Consider the following 16,192-nt stretch of genomic DNA (forward strand, 5'->3'; position numbering starts at 1 on the left):
TTGCAATTAAGTCTTTAGAGGTGTATTCCCCACAATTGTCAGACCTTAGAGTCTTTATCTTCTTTTCGGTTAGGGTTTCCACCTCAGCCTTGAACTCCTTGAACTTATCAATTACTTCATCTTTAGTTTTGAGTAGGTAGAGCCATGTCTTCCTCGAATGGCCATCAATGAATGTTACATAGTAGAGATGACCTCCAAGTGTTTTGTCATACATGGGCCTGCATTCATCGGAATGGATGAGATCTAATATTTCTTTAGATCTAGATTCACTATGATGAAATGGATTTCTAGTATGCTTCCCCAAAGAACATCCATTGCACACACCTTCATGGTTTAACTTCATATCAGGAATACCATGAACCAATTGACTAAGAGTAGGGATGACTCTATAGTGAATATGGCCATACCTTCGATGCCATGGTTCAATGGGACTTATTTCCATATGAACTAGAGCTTGAGGAGATGGAGTGATAACCCGGTAAAGACTTCCTTCACGAACTCCAATAACCCTAGCTTTGTTAATACTAGAGTTCTTTCCGCAAACCAATACTTTTCCATTAACAAAAGCAATCCTTTCCCCTTTATCTTCTAAACAATAAATGGAAAGTAAATTCTTTTTCAAACCTGGAACATAGAGAATGTTGTTGAGATGCAGCTTCGATCCATTATCCAGCTTCAATGATGTTGATCCCAGACCTCTAACAACATAGCTTTTGTTGTCACCCAATTCCACTGCATGAGAGGATGACTCCTTTGATAGTGTGTGTAGTTGCTTGCTTTCACCTGTCATGTGTCTCGATGCTCCACTATCAATGATCCATGCATTGTCATCAGTAAGAGAACCTGTAAGGGCAGCCAAGAATCCTTGACTCTTGACTTTGTTGAATAAGTAGTAGATGATCTTCTTGATCCATCTTCCAGCAGAGTTGAAACCCAATCTTATGTAGTTCACCATAGAGGGAGAATCCATGCCAACAAAGTGATCTTCGACTTCTCTTGACCTTAGCTCTGATACCATGTTGGAAAATTAGTGATATTATATTAGGGTTTGATTCTCCTATCTTGATAATTACTTGTGAGTGTGTTGGTTTCTTTTACTTATTTATTATCTTATCTTTCATCAAGCAATTATACATATATGAAGATCACAAAACAAGAGACATAAGATATAGGCACATGTCAGGGCAAAACCCCCCTCGAGGGGAAAACCCAATCAAGATAATTCTTCCTTTCAATAGTATTATTTGAGACTCTTTACCCTAGACCAAGACCAAACTTTCCCTCCACACCATGTCAACCTCCAAGATCTTCGACCCCTTCCAGCGACTTCGACTAGGGAACAACTTCTGGCAACAACGAAATCTTAGGAGACTTCGATCTCCCAACCCAGACTACAAAACAAAGAGAGAGAGGCACCAAAAACTCGATTTTCTTCTTCTCTAGAGATCCCCCAAACTCGCTCTTCTTTCGTTCTCTTGGCAACAGACTTCGCATTTCTCTAGCTCTTCTTGAGATATCGAACTTCCTTGAGAGTGAGTGCTTCAAATGACTTTGACCTCCTTCAATATATAGGCTTCTAGTGGGTCAAATGGGGGTCCTTAGGCCGACATGATGTGGAGGACACATAATTCATATTTGACTTGATACAAAACCTTTTTACATGATTCGAAAGCCCAAGAAGGGTCTCTTCGAATATACAATGACTCTATAAACTTAATATTAATCCTAGGAGTCCACAATGGGGACTTTGACTAATATAATAATGACTCAAGAATGAAACCCATGCTTTAATAAGTCATTGTTACAATAATAAAAATTCTTTTCATTATTTTTTTGACAAGTACATTATATAATGACTCAAGTACATTATTGAAGACCGAACATAGTTACATTTTCTAAGACAAAGGAGGGAGAATTTTTCCAACTACTAATTCCAGCTGCAAAGGCATTCCAAGACTTTGGTAGTCCTAGAAGGGCAACAATCACAAGTTCCTTATTAGGGACTATTTCATCAACTGCTTGTAGTTCATCTCTTATACGGGCAATTCTTACAAAGTAATAGGATACTGTATCATCTTTGGTCATTTTGACAGTTCAAAGTTCATTCTTTAGATTTGCCACTTGTCCAATATTCTTGATTGTAAATAACTTGGAGAGAGCATCATACATTTTCTTTGAAATATCTAGAGTAGATATGTAGGGAATCAAGTTGTCCTTTACTCCATCCTCAATTAGGTTCATAGTTATAATTTCATTTTCCTTGTACTTCTCCTTTCCAACATCATCTGTAGGTTCTTTGACTTTTCGTTGTACTATTTCCAATACTTTATTGAATTATTCCTTGCAAGAATGAGGTCCATCCTTGTCTTCCATGCTTTAAAGTTAGAAGCTCCTTGTAGTTTGTTCTCGGATTTCATTGATGAGGCCATAGGTAGGCTTGTCAATGTCATGTTGAGAATTCAATAGGGTAATAAATATGTTAATTCTCTTTAACTTGATAATTATTTGTGTTACCTTTTCCCTTATTTAGCTTTGTTCATTATTATTATAGTGTGAGATACATCAAACAACTACCAAAATAATAAGAATAGTGACACAGTATATAGGCTGTAAGCGAGGGCCAAAACCCCTCCTCTTGAGGGGAAAACCCTTAAATCTCCTCTTCTTATAGATTTTTCAATTGACGAATACCATGATCTAGTGACTTTGACAAATACCCTCAAAGATCAAGATCAACTCGACCTTCCGCTGCAATGACTTCGACCTCCCACTGTAGATCTGAAATTCTGTCTCCTGGCAACTGCTGCTGCTCCTCTTAGAGACTTCGATCTCCCTCAAATAGCCTTCTCTTCCCTTTGCTTGCCTTTCCTTGAGACTTAGGGCTAATGAGATGCCCTAAGTGACCTTCGCTTGCCTTTCCTTCTCTCTTTCCTTCAAGATCGAACCAAAGATAGTCCCAGCGCAGAAACCCTAACTTCGACTTTCACAAGAGAGAGAGAACTAGCCCAAGCACTTCGACTTCTTCGACTTCCTCTTCGTACCTTCTTCTTCGACCTTTCTTCTTCCTCTTCTTCGCATAGAATGAGATGAGTGAGTGTGTCTAATGGAGGACGAGTTCCTCTCTATATATAGGCTCTTCCAAGGGTAGACGTGGCTCTTCATGTAGGTTGACTTGATAGCTCCTTAGGTCGACTTGATCTTGGAGGTATTTCGACACTTTAAAGACAAAATAAATTTTTCTTTACAAGATACAATGTGTCCATTGGCCTTCAATATATGACAATGACTCTTTAACCTAAGAAAAACCCTAGAAGCACTCAATGGGTGCTTGACCTATAAAATAAAAGAACTTGAGCATGAAACCCATGCTCCAATAATAATTTCTTTTCATTTTATTATTTACAAGAGTACATTTCATACTTATGAAGACCGAACCTAGTTACACATTTTTCAACACTCCCTCTTAACTAGGGAGGTATTTATAAGAGGTACATGGTCATTCTCACTCTGAAGAGATCTCATAAAAAGGGTCGGATTGGTAGCCCATCTCTCTAGCATCATATCAACTAACATTATTACATAGCAAGGCCTTGACTAACAACTGTATCCACATGATCAGAGCACAATGCTGGCGAGACCAATGATTCATGGACACCATAATCATTGTCTCTCGAGGTACATACTCCACCTGGGTGTTTACAGAGTATGACCTTCCTTTAGACTATTCTTATCTTGGATAACTAGTCCTCAAATAATATTGGTCCACGACTACTCTTATCTTGAGTGCCCTAACACATTCTCAAAGAGTATCGAATGCCAAATGGTTGTCCAATCCTCCATTCTTTCATCCCAAGTGAAGACAAGAATGTAGTGTCTATCTCTCCCTCTCAATTAGGGAGGATACATCGACCAAACCAAGCTTGTCCCTTAAATATACATGCTTCTTGTTTGAAGTGATTTTGTCAATATGTCAGTTACCTGCTCATCAGTGGAGATGTACGGTAGCTGTAACACCATTTTGTACTAGCTCTCGGATATAGTGATACTTGTTGTTTATATGCTTTGTCTTTCCATGAAACACTGGATCTTCAGACAAACATATACAACTGGTGTTATCACAAAGTATCACTGTAGGGTTCATCAGTCCTTCAAACAGATCGGATAGCAGCTTCCTCAACCATATTTCTTCTCTTCTTATTTCACACGCTACAACATATTCAGCTTCAACACTACTCAAAGCAACTAAGTCTTTCTTTCTACTCATCCATGAGACCATGGAGGATCCCAAACTAAAACATCCTCCCATAGTGCTCATTCCATCTTGCTCACTGCCTCCCCAATCGGAATTTGTATATCCAATTAATTGGACATCATTCCTTCTATCTTATTTTAGACAGTAGTGGATGGTTCCTTGTAAATATCTCAAAATATGTTTTGTTGCTACCGGATGATCATGCTTCGGCTCCACTTGGAATTGACTGAGAACATTTACTACAAAGCATATGTCTGGTCGAGTATTCACCAAGTACATCAATGAGCTAATGAGTTGCCTATACTTGGAAGGATCCATAGGGCTAGATTCGGAACTCCTGCTTCTCTTCAAGTTTATGATCATTGGAGTAGTCATAAGTTTGTAGTCCGTCATGTCAAACCTCTTTAGTATCTCGATCAAGTACTTTCCTTGACCCAAATAAACGTCATTAGGTCCTTGCCAGGCTTATAATCCCTAATAGTAATGCTTCAGCCCAAGATCCTTCATGTCAAATTCTATTGCGAGTTGCTTCTTATATTCTTCATTTCAACCTTCTACACCTGTCAAGAGAAGATCATCTACATACAAAAGAATGGTTACAGTTTCACCATCTACAACCTTAATGTAAAGGTTTGAATCAACAGAGCTTTTTGTGAAGCTTATTCTTTGAAGGTATGCATCCATTCTAGCATACCATGCCCTTGGTGCTTGCTTGAGGACATATAATGCTTTCTTCAGTCTGTAAACATATGCCTTTCTATCTTTAACTTCGAATCCCTAGGGTTGCTCTATGTAGACTTCTTCATCTATTGTGCCATTGAGAAACACAGTTTTGACATCCATTTGGTGGATGTTCCACCCCATCGATGCTGCCAGAGAGACTAATGATCGAACTGTTGTATATCTTGCTGTCGGAGCAAATGTCTCTTCATAGTCCATGCCTTCAAGTCGAGAAAAACCTCTAGCCACAAATCTTGCTTTATACTTATCTATACTTCCATTAGCTGCATGTTTGATCTTATAGATCCACTTGGAAGTAACCACAGATTTGTCTTCGGGCCTAAGTACGGTCTCCTAGACTCCATTCTTCATTATGGATTGATATTCTTCGTTCATGGCATCCTTCCATTCTCGATTATTTACAACCTCTTCAAAGGAGGATGATTCTACTTTTATCAGTTTTGACATGTATGCAACATATCCAGAATATCTCTTGGGTTTCTTGCTTTCTCTAAATGAGCTTATCGCTGCTCCATGACCTTCTAATCAAGTAGTGTAGATTTCAACCAATTAGGTCTTTTCCTTGTTTCAGGGATGACCACAGGTTGAATAGGTTCACAAAGACCTTCTTCTTCATGGTGTGATTCTTCTTTTCCTTGGTCAACTTCCTCCTCAAATATCGGAAGTTCTTCATCATCAGAGTCTATGGAAAGTTCCTTTGATTTCTTGAATGCTATGCTTTCATCAAATATGACATCACGACTGAATTTTATGTGATGTCCATCTTTCATGTAGATCCTATAAGCTTTTGATGAGTTGCTATACCCAACAAATGTTCCCTTCATGCCAGAAGGATCCAACTTCTTTCTTTTGTCCTTTGGTATATGGATATATACAAGACACCCAAAGATCCGAAGATGATCTACAGATGGCTTCTTTCCAGTGAACACTTCTTTCGGAGTTTTGTTGTCTAGAGATCTATGGGGACTTCGATTCTGAATGTAGACAATTGTCTTTGTGGCTTCTCCCCACAGAAACTTAGGTAGATCCTGATCGTGTAACATTGCTTTTACACTTTCTTCAATGGATCTATTCTTTCTTTCTGCAACTCCATTTTGTTCGGGATTATATGGGACTATCATCTCCCTCTTAATCCTAGACTCCTTATAGAATGTTATAATCTCTTTGGATGTATATTCTCCTCGATTATCAAATCTTAGTACCTTGATTTTTCTTTCTATAAGGTTCTCCACTTCAGCTTTGAATTCTTGAAATTTTGTAAATACTTTGTCCTGGGTTTTCATTAAGTAAACCCATGTCTTTCTTGAATGATCATCTATAAATGTGACATAATATAGATGACCTCCTAGTGATTTAGGAGTCATAGGACCACATACATCAGAGTGAATGAGATCCAAGATTTCTTTTGACTGTGAAGCACTTCTTCCAACTGGTCTCTTGGTATTCTTCCAAAATGCACATACCTTATAGACACCTTCATGATCCTCGTTCAGATTAGGAATTCCATCTACTATGGAACTTAGAGTTGGAAGGATTTTGAATTGTAAATGACCAAATATTTGATGCCAAAGTTCACATGGGCTAATTTCAATGTGAACTAGGGCTTGGACCATAGGAGATATCAATCTGTAGAGTCTTCCTTCTCGAATGCCAATAACTTTGGCTTGATCTATACTTGAGTCTTTTCCCCAAACAACGACCTTTCCATCAATGAAGGCTATTCTATCACCCTTATCTTCTAGACTTGAAATAGAAAGTAAATTCTTGTGCAAACCTGGAACAAATAGAATGTTGTTGAGGTGAATGTTGCTTCCGTCTTCCAGCTTTATGGAGGTTGATCCAATACCTTTCATGGGATAGCTCTTGTTGTCTCCAAGTTCCATTGAATAAGCGGATTTTCCTTTTGATAAGGTCTTCAATCGATTGGAATGGCCAATCATGTGCCTTGATGCACCACTGTCAATTACCCAAATGTCTTCATCTTGAAATGTGCTAGAGAGAGTCGAGAAGAGACCTTCATCCTTTTCTTTGATTGATACCTTCTTTGTAGAAAATAAGAAATTCCATGCTTCCTTAATACCTTTCTTGAGATGGCTTGCAATTTTCTTGATGAACTTCTTCACGGTAGAGGAGATCTTCATGATGCCCTTAGATAACCTTAGATCTGATACCATGTTGAAAATTCAATAGGGCAGTAAATATGTTATTTCTCTTTAACTTGATAACTGTTTGTGTTACCTTTTTCCTTATTAGCTTTGTTCCTTATTATTATAGTGTGAGATACATCAAACAACTACCAAAACAATAAGAACAATGACACAGTATATAGGTTGCAAGCCAGGGCCAAAACCCCTCCTCTTGAGGGGAAAACCCTTAAATCTCTTCTCTTCTTATAGATTCTTCAATTGACGAATACCATGACCTAGTGACTCAAACAAATACCCTCCAAGATCAAGATCAACTCGGCCTCTTGCTACAATGACTTCGACCTCCCACTATAGATCCGAAATTCTATCTCCCAACAACTGCTGCTGCTCCTCTTAGAGACTTTGATCTCCCTCAAATAGCCTTCTGTTCCCTTTGCTTGCCTTTCCTTGAGACTTGGGGCTAATGAGATGCCCTAAGTGACCTTCGCTTGCCTTTCCTTCTCTTTTTCCTTCAAGATCCAACCAAAGATAGTCCTAGCGCAAAAACCCTAACTTCGACTTTCACAAGAGAGAGAGAACTAGCCCAAGCACTTCGACTTCTTCGATTTCCTCTTCGTACCTTCTTCTTCAACCTTTCTTCTTCCTCTTCTTCGCATCAAATGATATGAGTGAGTGTATCTAATGGAGGATGCGTTCCTTTCTATATATAGGCTCTTCCAAGGGTAGACCTGGCTCTCCATGTAGGCCCACTTGACAACTCCTTGGGTCGACTTGATCTTGGAGGTATTTCGACACTTTAAAGACAAAATCAATTTTTCTTTACAAGATACAATGTGCCCATAGGGTCTTCAATATATGACGATGACTCTTTAACCTAGGACAAACCCTAGAAGCACTCAATGGGTGCTTGACCTATAAAATAAAAGAACTTGAGCATGAAACCCATGCTCCAATAATAATTTCTATTCATTTTATGATTTACAAGAGTACATTTCATACTTATGAAGACCGAACCTAGCTACACGTTTTTCAACATGTCACACTTGATGAATTCTAGATCTCTTTGTAGCTTTCAATAGGCTTTCTTCTTCAAATTAGCTTATGGGAATCCAAAACTTCTATATTATCTTTCAAGACTTTTAAAAGTTGTCTTCAATACTTCCTTCTTCCTGTCAAATGGAGTCCTTCAATGGTTCTTCAAAGGGTTCAATGGATAAGACTTCACTTCTCCTTATGAGCTACCTTGAAACTTCTCTTGAATCCTTCTTTAGAATGATGAGAGTTGTTGATCTTCAAGCTGTCTTTTTCCTTCCTCTTCACCTTAGCTCTAAAACCATGTTAGAAAATCAAAAGACAGAAAGATTTCATTATCTTGATAATTACTTGTGATTTCTTTGCAATCTTATTAGCTTCTTTTATGTCTTCTTTTATCTTCTTATCATCAAGCAACTACCAAAAACATAAATGCATGAAGATCAAAACAACAAGGAGACAGGGTGTAGGCTCTCAACTAAGGCAAAACCCAAAAATTCTCCTCTTATTTATAACCAAATCAAATGAGACAACCAAGACCCTTTGACTAAGACAAAGACCTTCTCCAATCCACCAAGTCAGCCTTCCAAGAGAGTCCTTCCAAGATGACAAAGAACAACTTTTAGTCAACAAGAGTCGACCTTCTTCAACACTGCATCAACCATGAATTTTGGCACTACTGCATCAGAATTACGGTCTTATTGCAGACTTGCAATTTCGGCTTCTTTTGCAACCCAAAATCTCGCAAGTTTGGCTCCTTTAGCTTGACAAATGTTCTGTCCTTCACTTTTGTTTCTTCTTCCTTTCTAAGCTTGTTCGCATCCTTTTCTTCCTCTTTCAACTGCAGATCGAATCTTGCTTGGATGGATGCTCAAAAAGGTTGAATTGCACTCCTATATATAGTTCTCATGTGTGGTCGAATTCCCTTAATGAGGCTGACTTGTCTTCTCTTGAGGCTGACTTAGTGGAGGAGGCACAAAATACATTTTTGACTCTATTACAAATTTCTTTCTTGATATACAAAGCCCAAGAAGGGTCTATTATATGATGACAAGGACTATAAGTCAAGACACAAACACTAGAAGCACTCAATGGGTGCTTTGACCTAGAAATAAAATAAATAAAGCATGAACCCATGCTTGTAAATAATTTTTCTTTTCCTTTTTCTTTTTACAAATACATAATAATTACATCATGTCATGAGCTAGACAACAATTATGAAGACTGATACTAATTACATTTCTCAACATGAAGAAGGACACAAACTTTGCAATGTTTTTATTTTTATTTTTGAATTATTCTATGAATTCTTCATTGAGCATTATAACTTCAATTATAAACATTATTTAATTGATTGTTCATAAACACTAATTATGACTCTTTTTGTGCTTTTGATGTTGTATCTTAGTTAGAACTCAGTGTTGTAAAAATCGCGATAAAATCACAATTTTATCGTTTTATCGCGAAAATCGCGATTTTTTCGACAAAACGATTTTATCGCGATTTTTATACGAATTTATTGCGGGTAATTTTTTTTGCATGATTTTTATGAAATTATCGCGATAACAATCGAAATTATCGTGGAGGTCTCTGGCAGCGTGGTTTTGTGATGTTTTTTTTGGTTTTTTTATGAAATCATTTGCACAGTCGAGGCAACGAGGTTTTATAAGGGATGCTAAATGTTCGAAATGCAATTTTTTTTGAAAGAAACAAATAATTTTTGAGTGGGGCAACTTAATGATTAAGTCTAGGCCCTAGTGTTGATATGCTATTCATGGTAATGTTAAATTCTTAAAGTAAAAGGATGAAAATGAAGATTCATCCTTTTGCTTAAATTTTTAACATTACCATGAAATGACTTAGGATGTTTGAGAGTGGTTCCGGCCTCATTAGATTTCATATGGAGAAAGTAGAATTTTAGACTTCATTCAAAATGCAGCAGACTTATCAGTTTTTAAGGATTTTAGGATTGGGAGATTGTAATGTTTCCAGGTGACACCACCTTTCCGGGCTACCCCTGCCACCAGTAGAGGATGTGGTCTACCTCCTATAGCTCCTACTTCTAGTTCTTTAGCTTCTAGAGCATAGCAGACTCCACTGCCAACTCCACCAGCACCAGCATCTACATCTAGAGGGAAAGGGAAAGCTATGGCATTTTCTCGCAAGAGGGGCAGAGGAAATCAATAGGATTAGACTTTAGTTATTTTCTTCATTTTATTGTATATGACATTATGACATGATGAGATACCTTATTATATTTTTTGTTGATATTTTGAGGTTGAGTTGGGACTCAGGTGTCAGGACTTACTATTCAGGACACAATTCAATGTTATGTGTGATTTTAACACTAGAAATGATATTAAACATCTTATATATTAGTTCTTTTATCATATTTATGTGTCAATGTATTTATTTTATGTTGTAGATGGTTTAGATATTAAAAAAATTGAAAACAAAATGAAAAAAAAATGAATATTTTTGTACCAAACGATTTTTTCCCGATTATTTCCGATTATTTCCCGATAATTACGATTTTTTCCGATTTTTTCCTCGTGCCGATGTTATCCCGATAACGATTAGTGTAACATTGGTTAGAACATGCTTTCACAAGTTAAAACCTTCATATGTTAAACTTATTTTGTTACTCTGGAGTCTGTAGAGTGTACATATATACTGATATTAGCCATTACATGTGAATATTTACATATACTATTAGGCTCTTTGTTGGTTGGCTGATGTGGTTTTCTCATGACAACACATTATAAGGAGGCATTCAAGCATTTCTTTCTTTTCCTTGTCACATAGCTGTTAAACATGGTTTTTTTGTGGGCTTTACACCATGTAAGCCTTTGGTTTTTTCCAATGTTGCAAACATCGGCATCGGGATAAAATCGGCAAGGGTCTGGAAAACCAAAAAATCGTAAAATTCGGGAAAATATCAGTAAAAATTGGTAAACATCGTCAAAATCAAGATACCATCAAAATATTCATAAAAATTGGCAAACATCGGCTAGGCCAAAAAATCGCGATTTTGAGATAAAATTGGGATGTTATCGAGATGTTCGCAACACTGGTTTTTTTACTATGGCTATAAGACCTACACTGTTATTGAGCATTATAATAGTAAATCAGCATGCTAAAATTTAATGGTTTGATATTCTAAATTTTTTGTTTTTTTTTAACATGTTTATTTAGCCCTTTCCGTTTGTTTTTGTTTTTGCCTTTAATTTTTCAAATTCCGTTACAATGATGACATTTAGCTAGTTGGTGGCTTCCAGGTTTGTGGCAAACTGTCAGAAAAAATTGGGAGCCATGAACAAACAGGAAAGAAGGAAATTGTTCGAAGTCTTATGACCCCTGTTCGGATGAATGATGGATTGTGTCAAGAGGAACCTCCTCCTAAGAAGGCTGAAATAGAGGATGGTCCTCCTATGTCAGAGCGTGATCGTGCTAAGCTGGAAAGAAGGAGGAGGAAGGATGAACGCCAAAGAGAGGTATGTGAGTCTGTGGATATTGTATGTTTTTGTGGTGATGCTGCTTTTGCATTTTCAACATCTGGGTTATGATGGTTGATTTGTCCCATATGCACATATTTACTTGTTTTATGTATCGAATGTGCTTTGAAACAGTTAGCATATGAGTCGCACTTGGAAGAAATGAAAGCATCATTAGCAGGGATGCCTGTAGCACATGTTCATCATGGAAATGGGGATGAAGGATCGACTGTGAAGGACATTCACATGACGAATTTCAACATTTCTGTTGGAGGTCGAGAGCTCATTAAGGATGGTTCAATTACTTTGTCGTATGGCAGGCACTATGGTCAGTTGATGTTCGACTTCAGTTTAGATCTATATGAAAAATGTCTCTTGTAGCAATGAATAAACTTGCAGGAAATGTTTCTGGAAATGATGTAGCTTTTAAATTGAGTAATTTAAATCTATTTATTTTGTTTGGAAGAATACCATATTATATATGGAAGGAAGAGTCAATGCTTCTGTACAATGTGTTGAACAACCCTAAATTGGGTTATTTAGAAATGTTGTAAAATAAATGATCAACACTAAAAGAAAATCCAATAGGAGATTGTAATGAACCAAACATAATAATAATAATTAAAAGAAATCATCATAATATAAATAATAATTACATCCATGGAAAGTCAACGGTCATACACCCCTTCACCTTGTGACCAGTTAGTGCATATAAAGATACTGTCATGAGGTTTATTCTTGTTGACTATGATAGCCAATCATGAAACAAGGGACATAGAGAATTATATGCAAGAAACCCCACTAGGGGGAAATTATATTATAAACCATTCCCTTGTGTGTTTGAACTTTGTATTGTACAAATGGTCACTATATGAATCATAGGTGAACATAAGAAAAGATGTGAGAATTAGATTTTTGGCTGAAACCCTTTTCTTAACTTCCTCCATGAATCTCTCCTTAAATGTCTTAGGCAATCTTCATCCCTAACATCACTCATTTCTCCCAATCTCTCATTCTTTCGTAGACTTTTATGGTTGGTCTACTTCATTACATTTTCATCATATAATTTAAAAATGAATTATAATTCACTAATGGAAGTCATTTCCTCATATTCCCCCTTAATGAGTACTTGTGATTTCAATATCTTCAACTATCTTTTGAACTGGTCATATCTTTATCTTTAATCTTCTGCACTTTTCTTCTTTGGCCTTTTGCTTTCAATCTCATTTATTTTCAAGTTTCATCTTGTACTTGCAAAGCATAAATAATATGTTTGTTGAAGTCCTTATAAATAAGTAACCATCCACCAGAATACATGGGTCTCCAGCAGCGGCATCCGCTGGTTCTATAGGAAACCTTTTTTCATACATGGTTCAACAACATACCTTCATACTTGTACATTCAACTCCTACATCATCAACATTCATCAACCTGGGTTTTTCTGGCTTACTTGTAATCATACCTTGGGTTTTCTTGGATTACCCTTCTTAACTGTACAAACCTTAGGCAGTTTCAGCTTACCACAAACATACACTACATCAAGTGATTTTGATTGACTACAAACCTTTGTCTCTCACAACAAGTGGTTATTGAGCGCCACTGCCTTTCTCATGACAAGTGGTTATTGAGCACCACTTCCTCTTCAATGGTGATATACTTGCCTCAACAGGAATCACACAGACTTAGGTGCATTCAATTTAATTTCCATTTAGGCTACTCTAGCCCTTTCCATTTCCACATCAAATACATTAGGGACCATTAAACATGTTAGTGATGTTTTCATAGATTCACTGCATTCACTGTGGTGGGTTGCAACTTTGTCCTCTTCTCCTCGGGGACACTTGAATAATTAAGGCACCCAAAAATTCTTGTGTGTCCAATCTCAAACTTCTTCCCAGAAATGGCCTCCTTAGGAGTCTTACACCCCAACAGTCTACATGGACTCCCGTTTTGCAGATACACTGCAGTGTTACAAGCCTAAACCCATAAAAGGAAAGGTAGTCTCTGATCATGCAACATGGCTCACAGCCCCCATTATGGCCCTGTTCTTCCTCTTGTTGAGAAATCTGGGGCATCAAGATTAGGTGATTTCTCTAGTAATGATAACTGCTTGTGAATGCTTTTTACTTCAATAGATTAGGATCTTCTTTTTGAGTTAGATTATTATAGTGTTCTTTTCATCAAACAACTATCAATGCATAAACAACAAAGAGACAAGAGACACATGATATAGGTTATCAGCCAGGACCAAAACCTCTCCCACTTGAGAGGAAAACCCAATGAATTCTTCTTCTTATAGAGACTCCAATTGACGAATACCAAGACCAAGACCCTTGACCTATTTGCCACTCCAAGACCAAGACACAAAGCTTCCTTGATGAGATCCTTCTTGCTTGAGTCAACAATAGTCAAACCTTTGCTTCTTCTTCCTTCTTGGTTATCCTTCAGAATTCAGATTCCTTTTTCTCTGCTTCAGATCTGCAACCTTTTTGGCCCTAATTAGAAACCCTTAGCACATGTGGATGACCAACTTTGACCCTTGATTATCTTCGCTCTAGAGGGAGACCTCTTCTTGACAATTTGGCTTGAGATCTTCCTTGTTCTTCACCCAAAATATGACTGTAATATTTCTCCCTTTTTCCTGCAACAGACAGGTCTGCAATCTCGCACGTGTGGAGTGTACTTGGCCCAAAAACAGTCCCAAAACAATGCCAAAAGACTTTGCTCTTCCTTCCCTTCTCTTCACTGGTTATAAGGCTTCTTCTTGATGAACTTCACACTTCTTTCTAGCTTCAGACCTTGACCGAAAATCTGTCTTTGAAATGAGGCCGAGCTGCCCTATTTATAGTGGTTTGCCCATCAAATAAGCTGACTTGAGTTGAAGGTGAGCCGACATGTCCTTTGGTGTAGATCATTTACTCCATCTTGAAGCTGACTTGTTGGAGGTGCTTTTGCTTGGTCTTGGAGGGCCTTTTTACTCTTTTAATAATTCATACAAATGTGTAACATGCCCAAGAAGGGTCCTTCATACATGACATTGACTCTATAGACTTTTATGACTTGATGACAAAACCTAAAGGCTCACAATGGGAACCTTAACTAAAATAAAATTCCTTGATCATGAAACCCATGATTCAAGTATTACATAAATAATTTTTATTTTCTTCTTTACATCAATTACATAAAATCATATTTACACATGTCATTATGAAGACCAAACCTAGTTACACTTTTCAACACTCCCTCTTAACTAGGGAGGTATTCATAATCCATACAAGGTACTTGGACATTCTCGATTTGAAGAATTCTTATAAGAACAGTCGGATTGGTAACCCATCTGTATAACATCATATCAACCAACATTGTTACATAGCAAGGCCTTGACTAATAGATATATCCCTCCACAAGATTTGAGCTCAATGCTGGCGAGACTAATGATGTATAGACACCCTCATCATTGTCTCTCTCGGAACATATCCCATCCGAGTTCTCAGGGTGTGTTCCACCAAGACTATTCTTATCTTGGATTTCCAGTGCTCAAGGAATATCGGTCCTCTACAACTATTCTTATCTTGGATGCCCTAACTCATCCTCAAAGGGCATCAGATGCCAGATGTTTACCCAATCCTCCATTCTGTCTTCCCATGTGAAGACAAGAATGATGTGTCTATCTGTCCCTCTTAATTAGGGAGGACATGCCTATTCCAATGAAGGAATGTACTCATTCCTACAGAAGGAATGCACCTAAGCTCCCTCTTGGCTTAGGAATTTGGTTTCAAGTTTCTACCAGGTTAGAAACTTGTTTCCAGACTCCCTCTTTATTAGGGACCTACAACAACTCTCTAGGTGGAGATGATGGGATAACCGACTACTTGAAGAACTCTTCCTCACGATGTCATGAACTTCTCTTTTTTATTCATGAGTCTTCACGTTTTGGGACTTCTTCGTAGGGCACAAACCATCCATCATTTTCATACATGAGTAAGTCATGTCATTATTCCTTTCATTGGAAAGTGATCCATCAGTTCATATCGGGCCTTCCTTCATGCCATGTTTCCTTCAGGATCGTTCATCCTACTACATGGATATCATGGGTGGAATATATCCATAGATCTTCCCTTGGCAGCCCTGCACAAGCCCATCCAAATATCATTCAAAAATAAGGAATGAACATTAAATTAAAATTACGTTTGTGATGGTCTTTCATCATGACATCTTCTAGTTTGCATCAGCATCCTGCATACACATTGACGCATCTCCAAAATATATATATTGTTAAGGGTCTCTTTCTTTTTCAAACTTCATTAGAGTCTTCATATCTTTCATGGAGATATCCTAGTCAAATCTCTTAGTCCTCAGATGTTGATTGCCTTCTTCATGGTTGCATATTCGATCTCTTTCCTTCTTTCTTCACACATTTTCTTCCCAGGAACTTTTAATCAGAGTTCCTCCAATCACTGTCAACCACCTCATATTTCATATGAGGACATATTATGTTGATTTTATCTAGACAATGTGTGACTCAT

General features: G+C 37.5%; 1 protein-coding gene across 1 annotated transcript in view; it reads left to right on the top strand.

The window, feature by feature from the left end:
- Window positions 1-16,192, top strand: part of LOC149150393 (ABC transporter F family member 3-like) — a 371,154-nt gene that overhangs the window by 65,320 nt on the left and 289,642 nt on the right. Inside the window, exons 2-3 of the mRNA XM_089438575.1 lie at window positions 11,451-11,666; window positions 11,802-11,994. Of these exons, the coding sequence (XP_089294701.1) occupies window positions 11,451-11,666; window positions 11,802-11,994 (409 nt within the window). The remainder of the gene's footprint in view (window positions 1-11,450; window positions 11,667-11,801; window positions 11,995-16,192) is intronic.

The sequence above is a fragment of the Pinus tabuliformis genome, chromosome 9 (assembly GCF_031772625.1).
Source record: "Pinus tabuliformis cultivar Carrire ecotype Pingquan chromosome 9, CPIR1, whole genome shotgun sequence".
Taxonomy (NCBI): domain Eukaryota; kingdom Viridiplantae; phylum Streptophyta; class Pinopsida; order Pinales; family Pinaceae; genus Pinus; species Pinus tabuliformis.